Source organism: Canis aureus, chromosome 33, assembly GCF_053574225.1.
Source record: "Canis aureus isolate CA01 chromosome 33, VMU_Caureus_v.1.0, whole genome shotgun sequence".
Lineage (NCBI taxonomy): Eukaryota > Metazoa > Chordata > Mammalia > Carnivora > Canidae > Canis > Canis aureus.
In genome coordinates this window covers 8,670,160-8,686,819 of record NC_135643.1, presented here as the reverse complement: position 1 = coordinate 8,686,819, position 16,660 = coordinate 8,670,160, and the positions used below count along the sequence as shown (strand labels likewise).

The 16,660-nt window shown below is 34.0% G+C and overlaps 1 protein-coding gene across 1 annotated transcript in view; it reads right to left on the bottom strand.

The window, feature by feature from the left end:
* The window catches only part of CDS1 (CDP-diacylglycerol synthase 1), a 68,666-nt gene that overhangs the window by 13,083 nt on the left and 38,923 nt on the right, over window positions 1-16,660 (bottom strand). Inside the window, exons 6-8 of the mRNA XM_077882759.1 lie at window positions 4,597-4,655; window positions 2,817-2,899; window positions 1,424-1,511 (exon numbers count right to left, since the gene is read on the bottom strand). Coding sequence (XP_077738885.1) covers window positions 1,424-1,511; window positions 2,817-2,899; window positions 4,597-4,655 — 230 coding nt within the window. The remainder of the gene's footprint in view (window positions 1-1,423; window positions 1,512-2,816; window positions 2,900-4,596; window positions 4,656-16,660) is intronic.

The following is a 16,660-nucleotide window of genomic DNA, read 5'->3' as shown; positions in this document are numbered from 1 at the left end:
GACTGAGCCCTGTGTCAGGCTCTGCACTCAGCAAGGAAGTCTGCTTGGGGATTCTCTCTCCCTTTCATTCCTTCCCTCCCCACAACTTGTATTCTAACAAATAAATCTTAAAAAAAAAAAAAAAAAAGATAACCTATCAATTAAATTGATCTATATCAAACTGATTTAGGGGTTAAGTTGTTTAATTACATATGGGTATATATTATACAACTAATGTAGCCTGGTAAATTCACTAGAAATCTATGTTAAAAATCAGACAGTAACATTCTTCTACAACCATAACAGCCTCTCTGAAGGCTTCCTAAGCCAAAAACTTCTCATCTGGTATAGATGCCTTGAATATTTAATCACTTCTCTTATGCTGAAGCAGCTTTAGAAATGTTAAATATATATATTTGCTTTGCTTGCTTGCCAGTATCCCTACAGCTCAGCCCAATGCTGTATGCTGGACTCCTATGTGGGGAAGAATTTACGGAAGATTTTTTTTTTTTGAAGTATAAGCAGCCCATGCTTTTCTCTGGAAACACTTAAGCTCCTCTTGCATCATTCTGATCAAACAGGTTTTGTATCTGTACAGCTGTCTCAGTCCCTCCAAACTGCCTTCATAGAGTAACATCAAAATAGCCAATTAACATATTTGTGGGAATATTACTAAATATTTTGCCCAATACATGAATGGAATGAAGCATATCTAAAGCCCCAACATGAAAAGTTTGTTTAAAAGTAATTAGTTCTAGTAAAAGTTCTGTTTTTCTACAAGGACTTAGTTTCCCCAAAATGAGAATTGTGTAACTTACTTCTTTCTTTGCCTCCACTGACTGTAAGTAGAACCAAATCTAAGGCAAAACGACAAAATCTGCTCGTGTCTCTTTCCCTTATCTTAACATTTACTTATTACTGCATTATCAGTATTTTATTTTAGGGCCTCAGGGTTTTGTTTTGTTTTTTAAATGAGTTTGGGTGTAAAGTTTACAAATAGACATGAGTATGTGAAGATGGTTAAGTGTAGAGAGACTTTCAAAAAATTTGGTAAAAGAGGTGACAGATGAGATGGCTTGAGGGGAGAACAGAGTCTAGTAAAGGCTTGTTTGTAGGGTTGCTGGAGAATGGAAGAAAGAAAAAATGCACTGTAGCTAATGGAAAGGCACCAGCAGAAAGGTGAAACGAGCCTTCACAAGGTGGAGGATAACTGATGGAGCCAGGTCCTTCTTGAGGAGCCAACAGAGTATCTCGTGAAGACTCTAGATGGAATCATTGGGAAATATGGCTCACTGCCCCTACACTGTAGTTGTTAAATACAGTTAAGCAAAATCAAAGCACCTCAGAAATAAAATGTGCGACAGCACCAAGTTGTTGGAAATTTTCTCCAGTGGCTCATCTTTAAGGTTATGGTAATGACCTGCTTGTGATGTTGTTCCATTACCTTAATTAATGGAGTCCTCCCAAAAAAAAATCCAAAAAGGTAAGCAGTTATGTCATTGCAAATAACACTTGATATTGGAACAAGGAACCTTAAAAAAAAAATCAGAAAAAAAGTCCATATGATTAAGTGGCAAACGTTTATACAGGTTATGACTCATAATGAACCAATGCAATAACCCTTTGGATTACACTGCAGCTTCATCCAGAACATAATAACATTTGCCAAAACATTAGTAGAAACGATGCATATCAAGTAAAATTGCCCAGATCTGCTTAATGCAATTCAGCAGAGCAAAATCTATAAATAAACTAACATGCCAGGAGAATATTCCTAAGGAAAATATTAATCAATTTAATTTTAATATTAAGCAATCTATTTCTACAGCTATAGACTTTCAAATTTCAGTTTTGTGAAGAATAAGTTATAATAGTACAAAGAATAAAAAAGAAAGAAGTATTTCAAAATGGAAACAAGGCATTTGTTTAGACACAATATAATTTCATAAATTTATACCAAGCTCTTAGCACAATTTCTTGTTCAGGAATAACTATGAATTTTAATTCTACCTTAGTCTATAGTTACATTAAACCCTACTAATTGTACAGAACCTACTAATTTCAGTAACTGCCCCATATCAATTGAAAGTTTGCATATGGAAGACAATCTTAAAATGATTCTGATTGTTTTATGTACATACACCTTGGTATAAAAACAAAATAAAACATGAAGCTGTGAGGAGGGGTTTTATCTTGATAAAACCTAACAACTGTAAGAGATTTTAATTAATGGGTTTAGAAAGAATATGGGTATAATATGTCAGATTCTTAAATTGTTTTTCTTCACTCTGATTTTTAACTAATAATTTTTATAATTTTAAAACTAACAAAAATGCTTTCTGAACCTGCAAGGCGCTGCTACATAGCAAGTAACTCCATCTGAAATCTGGATACCCACTGCTACATAAAGGCAGTGTAGAACCTACCCAACTTTCACCCAGAGAAAATACATTGCCAGCACACTCTTTGCTGACAAGCCAACTTTTGTGTTCTTTTTGCATTCCACAAAAATAATATATTCTTTTTAAAGTCTGGGTATGCTTTGTAAAAAGCCACACTAAGGTGTAGTAACACCTGAAAATATACTTAATTTTTGGAGCTTTCACAAGGACTTCCTGGATTTTATTTGGAACCCCAAAAAGAAGGGTTTTCAGGTTAACAAAGTATTTGTCTTCAGTTGTCAAATAGTAAGAAAAACTCAGTAAGATATTTTAGTGACACAGAGCAGCAACAACAAAGAGTACATTTTAGTAGCAATCTACAAGACACTGTCCAAGGGAAAGAGCTTTAAAAAGGCTAGGACATAAATACAAAGCAGCATAATACTGTCCCCTTACCATATCATGCCTTCAAACAGATTTTGGATGACAAGATGTGACTGAGTAACTGTTATCAGTAAAGTGACATGAGTCCATGCGAACTGTTAATAGCCCAACAACACAACAATTAGTGAATACAACTGATCAGTGCAGCCCTGGAGCAATAGCAATTTTGAAACACAAATTTCTAGCATGATTTCTGGTCAAATTTTGTATGATAGGGTTGTACAAAATAAATGCTGTTAGTAAATTATATTCATTTTGGTGCCTACTGGAACCTTAAAACCATGAAGACATTTAACAAAGGAATCTTAATTTATACACAAATGGAATGCTCAAAATACTGAGAAACACCACTGGATTTAAAAACGCATACAAAATATACAATAATCTCAAATCATTAGATTAAAATGATAATGAGAAATTTATGGTGGTGTTACAGCATTTAGAGAGGAACATTTTACTCTGGCTGCATTCTGCATTAAAATTGCTAAAAGCTATTCTTTCAGAGTTCATTATGGTAACTTTTTCCCATAAAGAGTTATTAATGACTTCAAATAATTCAAACCAGCAGGGACCAATTACTCTTAAATGCCAGCTTTTCATACTTGAAAGTTGTCTTCACAGTACTGTTCAATGATGGCGTTCAACTTCAGTTTCAAACTTGTGGATTTCATCAAGCCCATCTAGCCTAAGAGATGCCACTTTAGTAATTTTTCGCATCACCAGCATGAGTACAATATGAATGAGAAATTTGATGTTTCTAAATATTTGTCTCATAATTTTGACTAGAATTTAGGAAACATTCAAAAGTCTTACAATTTTTGATTTATTCATAATTAACCTATTCCAATTTTGTCAAATAATATATTAGCTGTTTTGTTTTATTTTTATCTGCATAAAAGATCCAATTTTTTTTTTTTTTAAGATCCAATTTTTTTTATTCCAGTTGCTTCAAAATGCTTAAATGATTTTTTTCCAATAGGCACCATTTATATTTTCATAGGAGATACTATTATTTATAATTTGTCTTGATGGTTTCTAGATTTTCATGGATCATTTTACTCTCCTCTCAGGATCCCTAGAAATTAGAAATGTAAGAAATACTACAGTTACCCAGTGATGATGCTCAGCAGAATGTCTCAATGAAGAAAAGCAAAGCATAAAGAATAGGAAATATACCCAAATCCAGAACAAGCCTTACTAATACATGGATTCACAGATCTAAATGCTATATTTTCCATTTTGCAACCTTTTAATTAGCTATCTTTTAAGAAAATAAGAAAGTTCATCATACTCAGTTTGCATCAGTGATAAATTTCATAAGATACTAAACACAGTTCAATGATACACTGCATAAAATACCTTAGGGCAAAAAGAATTATGTAATTATCTGTGTGACTAACCATAGCTAGCAAGAAAATGTATGTTTTGTTCTATTTATGTGCAGGCTAAGAACAAATATAGTTACTTTCCATAAAAAAATATGGTAGATATTTTCCAGGCTTACTAACTATTCAGGAGACTATAAAAACACTTCAAATACTTGATTTTAATTTTACAGTCTTTGAAAATATTCAAAGAAAGAGTTGAGTTTTTAGGAAACTTTGAAACCAGTTAAAAATTTTAAATCTTCAAAAAATTGTATAACTTAAATCCTTTATATTTAATAATCATCAAAAATTGAAATACCCCTCACATTTAGGCAAAACATCAACTAGCAGATTAGATCTTCTCACTATAGAAGAAAAAATAAAGGTAGGCGTTTTTATTATATATAGTTATGGTTAATACAAACCATATAAAACTGTAGACGATAATGTTTCTTCACCAAGCTCAGCACAAACATGCAGAAACCTGTTTGAGAACAAAAAAACATGTGCTTGTTGTGCAATCTGTTACAAAATGTAAAATCCACTGAGCTCAAATAATCTGATTTTCTTATCACTTCAAAGTACACTATAGCATTTATTCATCAGCCACCTCTCCTACTCATAATAAGCATGTTAAATAAGTTTCTTGAGTAAAATGATCTTATATTCTCCAAAATGCCTAATATATTCCATGGTACGAATTCAACAAACATCGCCTTCATTAATTAAGTGAATTAGTCCCCTGCAAATATGTGGACATGGACAAACAGATTTTGAATTTCAGTTGAATGAAAGTTATTTGCTAAGAGAGAAACAGTTACCTACAAGGGAAAATCTATAAGATTTTCAGCTGATTTTTCAGCAGGAACTATGCAGGCCAGAATGGAGTGGCATGCCAGTGCTGAAAGGAAAAAAACCTACAACCAAGAATATTCTATCTGGCAAGGTTATCATTTAAATTTGAAGGAAGAATAAAGTATTTTCTAGACAAAAGATAAAGGAGTCTTACGAGAAGAGTTAAAGGGACTTCTTTAAGTAGAAAAGAAATGGCTATAAGTAGACATAATACAATTTTGAATAAAGAGATGTGGGACACCTGGGTGGCTCAGTCAGTTAAGCCTTGGACTCTTGATTTCGGCTCAGATCCTGATCTCAAGGTTGTGAGATTAAGACCTACATCAAGCTTCATGTTCCCAGCATGGAGCCTGCCTAAGATTCTCTCTCTCCTTCTCCCTCTGCCCTTCCCCCCACAAACACATGGGTGTGCTTTCTCTCTCAAATGAATAAATAAACCTTAAAAAAAAAAAAAAGATGTAGAGGCATCTGGGTGGCTCAATGGGTTAAATGTTTGCCTTCAGCTCAGGTCATGATCTCAGGGTCCTGGGATGAAGCCCTATGTTGGGCTCCCTGCTCTGCTTCTTCCTCTCCTGCATTCACACTCTCACATGCACTCTCAAATAAATATTTTTTTGAAAAATTGTAAAATATGGTCACATATACATAAAACATGAAGGCAGGAATAAAGAAAGGGGGAGATAAGGAAAAGGAAATGGTATTTTTTCTTTTCCTGTTTTTTTTTTTTTTTTTTAGTAAGAATGTGTTTGATTTTAAATGACCACTAAATTGATATAGACTGCTATTTACTTAGGATGTCATATATGAATCTCATGGTAACCACAAACCTAAAACCTATAATAGATACACAAAAAATAAAGAAAGCCAAACATAAGACCATAGAAACTCATCAATCACAAAGAAAGAGAGCAAGAGAAGAAGGAACAGAGAAGAACTACAAAAAAACAAATAGAAAACAACAAAATGGCAGTATCTATCAATAATTATTTTTTTAATATTTTATTTATTTATTTGAGAGAGAGAAAGCACAAGCAGGAGGAGGGGCAAAGGGACAGGGAGACACAGACTCCCTGCTGAGCAGGGAGCCTGTGTGGGGCTCAATCCCAGGACCCCAGGACCATGACCTGAGCCAAAGGCAAATGCTTAACCAACTGAGCCACCCAGGCTCCCCTATCAATAATTACTTTAAATTTAAAGGGCCTTAATGCTCCAATCGAAAGACACAGGATGGCAGAATGGATAAAGAAACAAGATCCATCTGTGTGCTGCTTACAAGAGACTCATCTCTGATCTAAAGACACATATGGACCAAAAGCAGAAAGATGACAATGCATTTACCATGGAAATGGAAGCGGGGGAAAAAGAGGCAGGGAAGCAATACTTATCTCAGACAAAGCAGACTTTATAATAAACTGTACTGGACAAAGACGGGCATTACATAATGATAATGGGGTCAATCCAAAAAGAAGATAGAACAATTGTAAACATCTATACACTCAACGCTGGAGTACCTAAATGCATAAAGCAAATATTAATGGGCATAAAAGGAAAAACTGATGGTAATACAATAATATTAGAGCACTTTAATATACCACTTACATCAATGGATAGATTATTCAGGCAGAAAATCAACAAAAGAAACAATGTCTTTGAATGACATATAGTAGCAGATGAACATAACAGATACACACAGAACATTCCATCTAAAAACAGTAGAATAGGGGCAACTGGGTAGCTCAGTTGGTTAAGCTTCTGCCTTCAGCTCAGGTCATGATACCAGGGTCCTAGGATTGAACCGTATGTCAAGCTCCCTGCTCAGTGGGGAGCCTGCTTCTCCCTCTCCCTCTGCCTCTCCCCCTGCTTGTGCTTGCTCTCTCTCTCTCTCTCCCCCCATTTCCTCCTATCAAATAAATAAATAAAATCTTTAAAAATAAAATAAGTAACAATAAAAATAAAAACAATAGAATAGGGGCACCTGGCTGGCTCAGTCAGTAGAGCATGTGACTTTTGATCTTAGGGTTATGAGTCTGAGCCTCACAATGTGTGTAGAGATTATAAATAAATAAGCTTTTAAAAATACATAAAATGGAATACACTATTTTCTTTTCAAGTGCACAAGGAAAACTCTCCAGAATAGATCACATATTGAGCCACACAACAAGCATCAATAAATTTAAGAAGAACGAAATCATACCATGCATCTTTTCTAATCACAGTAGTATGAAACTAGAAATTAATTACAAGGAAAAATATGGAAACAACACAAACATATGGAGGCTAAACAATATGATCCTAACAACTAATGGGCCAAAAGAAGTCAAAGAAATAATTTAAAAAATACATTAAGACAAATGAAAATGAAAACACAATGATCCAAAATCTTTGGAACACAGTGAAAGCATTTCTAAGAGGAAAATACAAAGTGATGTAGGCCTTCCTCAAAAAGGAAGAGCTCAAATAAATAACCTAACCTTACAACTAAAGGAATTAGAAAAAGAAAAGAGAGGCCCAAAGTCAGTAGAAAAAAAGGAAATAATAAAGATCAGAGCAGATATAAGTGACACAGAAACTAAAAAACACATTAGGAAAAAATCAATGATACCAAGACCCGATTCTTTGAAAAGATAAACAAAATTGATAAACCTTTAGCCAGACTCATCAAGAAAAAAGACCTAAATAAATAAGATCAGAAACAAGACAGCAGTAATAACTAAAACCACAGAAATAAAAACGATTAAAAGAGACTGCTATAAAAAAAAAAGAGACTGCTATGAAAATTTATATGCCAACAAATTGGACAATCTAGCAGAAACGGATAGATGAAATAGATAAATTTCTAGAAATATGCACTCTTCTAAAACTAAATCAGGAACAAACCGAAAATCTGAAGAAATTGATTACAAGGAAAGGAATTGAATCGCTAATCAAAAACCACCAAAATCAAAGTCTTGGACTAGATGGATTCCCAGGTGAATTCTACCAAACATTCAGAAAATAGTTAATCCCTATTCTCCTCAAACTGTTCCAAAAAAAATAAAAGGAAAACTTCCAAATATATTCTACAAAGCCAGCATTACTCTAATACTAAAGCCAGACAAAAATACCACACACACACAAAAAAATATAGGCCAATATTCCTGAATATAGATGCAACAATCCTCAACAAAATATTAGGAAACCACATACAACAATACATTAAAAAGATCATTCAAGGATCAAGTGGAATTTATTCCAGAAATGCAAGCATAATTCAATATCCACAAATCAACCACTATGATACACCAGCATCAACAAAATGAAGTATAAAAATCATATGATCATCCCAAGATGATATTCATGATAAAAAAAACCCAACAACCTCTCAACAAAGTGGGGCTAGAGTATGTATGTATACACACACATACACACAAAACCCACAGTGAATACCATACTCAATAGTGAGAAACTGAGAGCTTTCCCTCTAAGATCAAGAACAAGACAAGGATGTCCACTCTCCCTACTTTTATTCAACATAGTACTAGAAGTCTAAGCCACAGAAATCAGACAAGAAAAAGAAATAGGAGGCATCCATATTGGTAAAAGTTAAACTGATGAGGACATGAGACATAGAAAATCCTAAATATACCAAAAAAAACTGACTAGATGTAATAAATGAATTCAGTAAAGTTACAGGATACAAAATTAATACCTAGAAATCAGTAGTGTTTCTACACACTAATAATGAGGTAGCAGAAAGAAAAATTAAGAAAACAACACCATTTACAATTACACCAGAAAGAATAAAATAGCTAGGAATAAATTTAACCAAAAAATAAAAGACCTGGACTCTGGAAACTCCAAAACATTAATGAAAAAACTTAAAGATAACACAAACAAATGGAAACATATTCTATTCTCATGGGTCATAATAATAGTGTTAAACTGTCCATATTACTCGAAGCAATCTACAGATTCAATGCGATTCCTTTTTTTTTTTTTTTTTTTCAATGCGATTCCTATCAAACTACCCACAGCATTTTTCATGGAACTAGAACAAATAATACTAAAATTTGTATGGAATCTCAAAAGATCCAAAAAGCTGGAGATATCACACTTCTAGGATTCAAGATATATTACAAAACTATAATAATCAAAACACTGTGATACAGACACTAAAACAGACACAGAGATCAATGGAACACAATAGAGACCCCTTAGATAAACCCATGATTGTATGGTCAATTAATCTATGACAAAGGAGGCGAGAATATAAAATAAGAAAAAGGTAGTCTCTTCTCTTCAATAAATGGTGCTAGGAAAACTAGAAAACTACATGCAGAAGAAACTGAACCACTTCTTAACACTATACACAAAAATAAACTCAAAATGGACTTAAGACCTAAATGTGAGACTTGAAACCATAAAAATCCTAGAAGAGAGCACAGGTAGTAATTTCTCTGATATCAGCCACATCAACATTTTTCTAGATGGTATCTCCTAAAGCAAGGGAAACAAAAGCAAAAATAAACTACTGGGACTATCTCAAAATAAAAAGCTTTTACATAACAAAAGAAACCATCAACAAAACAAAAGGCAACCTACTAAATGGGAGAAGATATTTGCAAATGATATATCCAATAAAAGGTGAATATCCAAAGTACATAAAGAACTTCTATAACTCAACATCAAAAACACAAAGAATCTAATTTAAAAATGGGCAGGGGACCTGAATAGACATTTTTTCCAAAGAAGACACACAGATGGTAAACATGAAAAGATGCTCAACATCATTAACCATCAGGGAAATGGAAATCAAAACCACAATATCACCTCATACCCATTAGAATGGCCAAAAATTAAAAAGACAAGAAATAACAAGTTTTGGCAGGGATATGGAGAAAAAAGAACTCTCATACACTGTTGATGGGAATGTAAATTGTTACAACCACTGTGGAAAACAGTATGGAGGTTCCTCAAAAAATTAAAAATAGAAAAACCAGGGATCCCTGGGTGGCGCAGCAGTTTAGCGCCTGCCTTTGGCCCAGGGCGCGATCCTGGAGACCCGGGATCGAATCCCACGTCGGGCTCCCGGTGCATGGAGCCTGCTTCTCCCTCTGCCTCTGCCTATGTCTCTGCCTCTCTCTCTCTCTCTCTCTCTCTCTCTCTCTCTCGTTCTCTCTGTGACTATCATAAATAAATAAAAATTTTAAAAAAATAGAAAAACCATATGAATCAATAATTCCACTACTGGGTATTTATCCAAACAAAGACACTAATCTGAAAAGATACATGCACCCTATATTTATTGCAGCATTATTTACAATAGCCAAGATATGAAAGCAACCTAAGTGTCCACCAAGGGACAAACAGATTAGGAAGATGTAGTATATATATATAATGGAATATTATTTGAGAATAAAAAAAGAGGGGATCTTACCATTTACAACAACACCGATGGACCCAGAGTATTATGCTAAGTGAAATAGGTTAGATTGAGGAAGACAAATACTATATGATTTCACTCATATGTGGAATCTAAAAACAAAAAATCAGTAAATAAACAAAAAACAGAACCAGACCTAAAAATACAGAATAAATTGACAGTTGGCAGAAGGGAGATGGTGGGAGAATGGGCAAAATGGGTGAAGGGGAGTAGGAGATACAAGCTTTCAGTTACAGGATGAGTAAATCATAAAAAAGCATAAAAAATATAGTCACTGATATTGTAATAGCAATGCATGGGGATAGATGGTAGGTACACTTGTGGTAAGCATAGCATAATGTATAAACTTGTCAAATCATTATGTTGTACACCTGAAACTAATGTAATATTGTATCAACTAAACTAAAAAAAAAGTATCACTATGAAAAAAAACTTATTCGCTGTATCAATCCATTAAGTGTACATGTATAGAATGTTTCAATCTCTACAATAATAGGAAAATTAATAATTATATGGCAGCTAACATCTAGTGAACACTTATTGTGTTCCAGGCTCTTGTCTAAAACATTTTACAAATATTAACTTATTTAATGCTTCCAACATCCCCATAATGAACATATCTATTATTATCTCCATTTTACAGGTGAAGAAAAATGGACAAAGGACTTTATTAATTGACTGAAAATTACAGGGTTAGGAAACAGTTAGACCTTCAGATCCTATTGACTCTCAAGTGTCATGTAGTTCCATAAACCATTATCAGTAAGTTTCAGGTTAAGAATGACTTGAAATTTCTCAGAACCATATTATAATAATTGTAGTAAAATACAACACTCTTAATAATTTAAAAATTTATAAAAGCAAATGTTTGTGCTTTGTGTTTATGTTTATATCCCACAAATTTATTACAATGACATTATACTAAATAAAAAGTCTACCTAACTGAAATTTAATAATCATACACAAAAATAATGGGAGGCAACAGGAAGCCCTTTTTGCCCAATATATCAGAAAACTTCTAAAGAGAAATATTCTTTTACATAGGTAGATATTGCAAATGTATAAACAAAGTTTAATTTCAGATTAATAGGTATCCATCCATTCTATTCTGCAGTATCTTTACAGTGAGTTCTCCAAAATAGAAAATGAATTATCAGGTAAGTTATCCCACATGAAATAAATGCTAGATTTTATACATACAAGTAATACTTACCAAAGCGATTCTACCCACCAGAGTAAGCAAGGTTCATACTACTCTGACCAGAGCAAAAAAATCAACCAGCAGCTTCCATGACCTATTTTCTGAAGGCTAATTTGAAACACCAATGTAAAGGATAATGACAAAGGAAGAGAATACATACTGGTTCCCAGATCCCATCTCACCTCCTATTTGTCACCTATAGAGTAATCTGACTGAACTGCAAAAGAAATATGGGAACATTTTCAAATGCAGCACAACTGAAAGTCATCTGTCACTTTCTTGAGACAGAGAAAGAAACTGGGAGGGGGTAGAGAAAAAAAAAAAAAAACCCATGAGTTTGCTGAGTCTTGAGACCTTACTGGTGGCTTTGAAATCACTAGCAGCGTTAAAAAAAAGAAGAAAAAAAAAAAAAAAAACACCTCTTTAAAATCATTGCTTTTAAGTTTTTATTCTATAACAGGCAGGTTTATTTTGTGGCTCAAATAATAATGTAAATTCTGTGTTTTATGCTACTGCTTCATAGTTAGAAATGAATGGAAATTGGAATTGGTGCAGAGGCAAATGGGGTAAGAGCTAAGCTAAGTCCGATGCCTCTGAAACCTCCAAATCCATGCAAATGGACCCCTTTGACTCTCCCAGCATGACCTTGGGAACTTCTGAACATCATTATCTGTGAATTACCTCTTCATGAATACTGCTCTCACATGTATGGTTTTCTCATTTTTGAAGTCATATAATACCATTCACCCTTAAGCATTTCTTGAAACAAAATTACTAGCAGAATTATTCAGTATTGTCCTAATGGTGATTTTATCCAGGACAGTCTTGGCTACTCACTTTTACCTGATCCAATTTTACTGTTAAATCACCAATAACATTCAGCTTCTTGGGTGCTTTAATAAAGGATATAATTGTCTGACTTCTAGATACATTAAGATAACATAATTTTCTAATTTGGGGAAGGCCTAAGTAAGGTGTTTTCCTAGAACATCTAAGGAATATTATTTTTAAAGAAAAACAGTCTGAAAAAGAAACACATAAATTTACTTTTTCATTCACAACCATATAGCTATGTATATATTTTATGTTTAAATGTGTAAAAATACATTATTCTATATTTCAATAAATCTAATGGAAAGAAAATTTTCATCCATTTGGATCCATAGTTTTTTTTTCCTAATTAACAATGAACCTCTGTCTTGTTACATTTCCAAAAAAAAAAAAAAAAATAGGATATAAGTATTATAAATAAGAGTATTCACTGAAAAAGTTTCCTAACCTACAGTTCTTATTATGTAATTATGTCTAGTTATTATTACTGATCACCATTTATGTACACAGCCCTGTGCCTAGTGTTGTCCGAAGATGTGTACATCCTGTTGTCTAGTATATCAAAGAGCTCCCAAGGAGTTCAGGAGATCAGTTACCCAATAGACTAAAGAGAGGTATATTTGAAAAGAACAAAAAAGAATGAGATTTCTAAAGGAGTCAGGAGAAGTAAAGGAGAAAGAAAATATTCAGAAGTCCAAAAGATGGGATAGAGGCAATTTCAGAAAAATGGAAAATCAAAAAATATTTATTGAGCACTAACGATATACTAGACACAAAAAATGAATGTGACAGGTATTCCCATTCAAGGAACTCAAAATCTAGTCAAAAAGAAAACATAAATTAATGAAGTTGTTTTTAAAATTTACTATTGGTAATCAACTAATTCAATAAACACACATAGTCCTTAATTCAAGACACAGACATTAAGACTGGCCCAGGATTAAATACTGGAGCTTAATGACTCTTCTTCAATCTTCCATGTGGCTATATTTTTCAAAACATTTCAGATATCATGTTAGGTTAATTCAGAAACACACTGCATTATGTGGCCCCTATTGAGGCACTATACCATGATGGAGTTTTTAAGAAGTCTTAAATGAATCTGCATTGTAGAAATTGTCACACAAACCAACCATTATGCTAGCTAAGATAAAGAAGTTTTCTATTAATCTACATGTTGGGTTTAAAGTGTAGAACGACACTGGCACATGTGCACAGAGTCTAATAGTCTTTAACTCCAAAACTATAAGTGTAGTTTTGGAGGTAGAGTCCTCTGTGCACAGTTATTTGTGATATCTTTCTAAAGATTTCATCAACATCCTTTGAGATAATAAGATATACAGGATGCTTGGGAGAAAATTTCTTAATTATGTATTCATTTTAGCTAAGTTTAATTTCATATGTCTATTGATTTTCTCAAATTCAAAGTATTCAAGTTGTACTTTCTCTTTAAGGGTTTTTAAAAAAATCAAAATAGCCATGCATACACAAGGAAAAACAAACAAACAAAAACAACTAAAAATAACATGCATGTCACTGGTTGGCTACATAGATGTTAAGGTGATAATATTAAGAGTCAAACATTTCTAAGCTTATTCACTCAACATTACTCATTTATAATCACACGGTTGCTCTGGTTCCTAAAGAGCCTCAAATCCAAATTACCAATATCTTTTAAAAAATTATCTAGACTCTAGAGAAAATGTTTGCCTTATAACCTTCAGTCTCACTGATTTTTTTTTTTTTTTTTGCCATCAGGCAAATTCATTTTACAACAAAATTATCTAAATGTCAGAATGATTTTCTGGGTCTTTGTCAGTGAGTCGTTCTGTAGGATATTAGATAAGTCACTTAGTCTCATGGGTTGTGGGGAGGAGGTCAGACCTGGAGATACCCGTATTCTATTTTAACAAAACTCCGCATCAGTGAAAGAACATGGGCTGTCTCTGCTATTTAAATCTGCTAAGACCTATACCTTCCAAAGTCATTTGACCACAGCAGAACTAAAATTCTGACAGAACTCTTTGAATATTGTTATATGAAAAGAATTCCAAAGATTCTCACAGAATCATTTAAGAGAAAGGCACACACACCTCGACAAAGCATACTTTCTATTTCCTCACTCCAGTTTTAAAGTCAAATTCCATTTGCTAGACTAAGCCCATGAAATGTTTACCACTTCAAGAATCACCAGTAGGGTCTCAAGACTCAGCAAAGAAAACACTGATGCTGAAAAAATATCTCTGAAAAACACTGTATATGAATGTGCATGATCTCAGCCTCTTGACTGTGCATCAAATATGTATTGGGAACCTAAATGCCAGGCCTTGCACTAGGCACTAGGAATTAAAAACATAAGACAGACACAGAGTGACAAAACATGAGACACACCTAACTCTGGAAAACGAACAAGGGGTAGTGTAAAAGGAGGTGGGCAGGGGGTTGGGGTGACTGGGTGATGGGCACTGAGGGGGGCGCTTGGCGGGATGAGTGCTGGGTGTTATGCTAAATGTTGGCAATTTGAACTCCAATAAAAAAAATAATAAATAAAAAAAGAGGGAGAGACACAGAGAAGGTTGTTTATGGTCTCACAGGACCATATTTAGGCCACATGTAGAATGGTAACAGATACAGAATATTATGCATGATGTATATTTGACGTTTCATCATTTAACCCAGTAGCTCCTAAGAAGGTTGCATTAGGAAATTACATTCACAGGACTCTAATAATGTCAATATCCTGGTGTGATATTGTACCATGGTTCTGCAAGGTACTACCATTGGTGGAAACTAGGCCATGTGCATAAGGGATAGCTCTGTCGCTTCCTACAACTACATGTAAATACATGATTAGCTCAACAAAAAGTACATTTTAAGCCAATAATATATGGAATACAAAAACAATTTTTCATAGACTGTCATAAAGCACAGTTGGTTTCTGGGATCAGCCCACAGTATTTTTATTTTTTGATGTATAACCAACCCTCTTCGTATTTAAATACAAACCCCAATGGCTCGGGCCCTTCTTGTATTTAGCATGAGCCACAGCAACAGCTTCCTGTTTGTTCATCCTATTAATGTCTCCCAATCCATCCTTCACTTTACTACAGATCTAGCTATATCATCTCTTAAAATCTTCCAATGGTTTCTTAGGGATAAAGTCCCAACCCTTCCTATGACACACAAAGCTTCTCAAGATGTGGCTCCTGCTCACCTTTCCAACCTTTAATGCTTGCCTCTGGTCCCAAACACACAATCCTCGCCCATTTCCAAGCCTTGCACAGCTGCTTCCTCTGCCTCGAATGCCCTTTACCGTTATCCACTTAGCAAATGCCTACTTGTTCTTTACTTTTCGTGACACCTGCCATCTCTTCTCAAAGGCCTTCTATGGTCTTCAGCAGAGCAGATTTCTCCTTACCCTTCATGAGCTTAGAGGTCCTTGTTCACATTTCAGCAGCGCACAAGGGGACTAATGTCTCACTAGTTTCAAGACCATGGAAGGCACCCTATCAGCCTTATTTCCCTCTCTGTCCTCTAAATCATTCACAGTACCTAGCATTTGGAAAGCATTCACATGTTTGCTGAAAAAATGACGACTTGCAATGAGCTTTTATGATTCTAATAGCCTAAAATAGCAAGAAATTAATCAGAAAAAAGAGACATTGATTTTACTTTAGAAAAAAAGAAAGTTTAATGTATGAAGCAATTACTAAAAGTTAGAGTATATATTACATGTAAAATAAAATAAAGAAAATAAATTCAATCCTTTACCAACTCAGTGGGAACAGTTATTCTCAAATATTAGTTGTAACAAACTCCAAAAGGAAAGTAAGAAAAGGAAATAGCAGTCACCCTATTTTCTCACATTCTACCTCCGGTATTACAGTATGCACATTAACAAAGATGCACTAGGTTTAGATGTGCTGATATAAAATCATCCATAAACTGCATTAACTGGAAGAACAAACAGTTAAGGAATAGTGTATACTCATTTGTATTTTAAAAATGAGGGTGGAGAGGATATAAACATATAAGCTTGAATACTCAGAAACTTCCTCCAACAGTAGTGGCCAGTTTCTGGAGATTGTATGTAAGGCTCTGAGGCAGGAGGGAGATTTCACAATACTCCATTTTAGTCCAGATTTTTACTATGGGTCTGTATTAGGTTTTTATCTTTAAA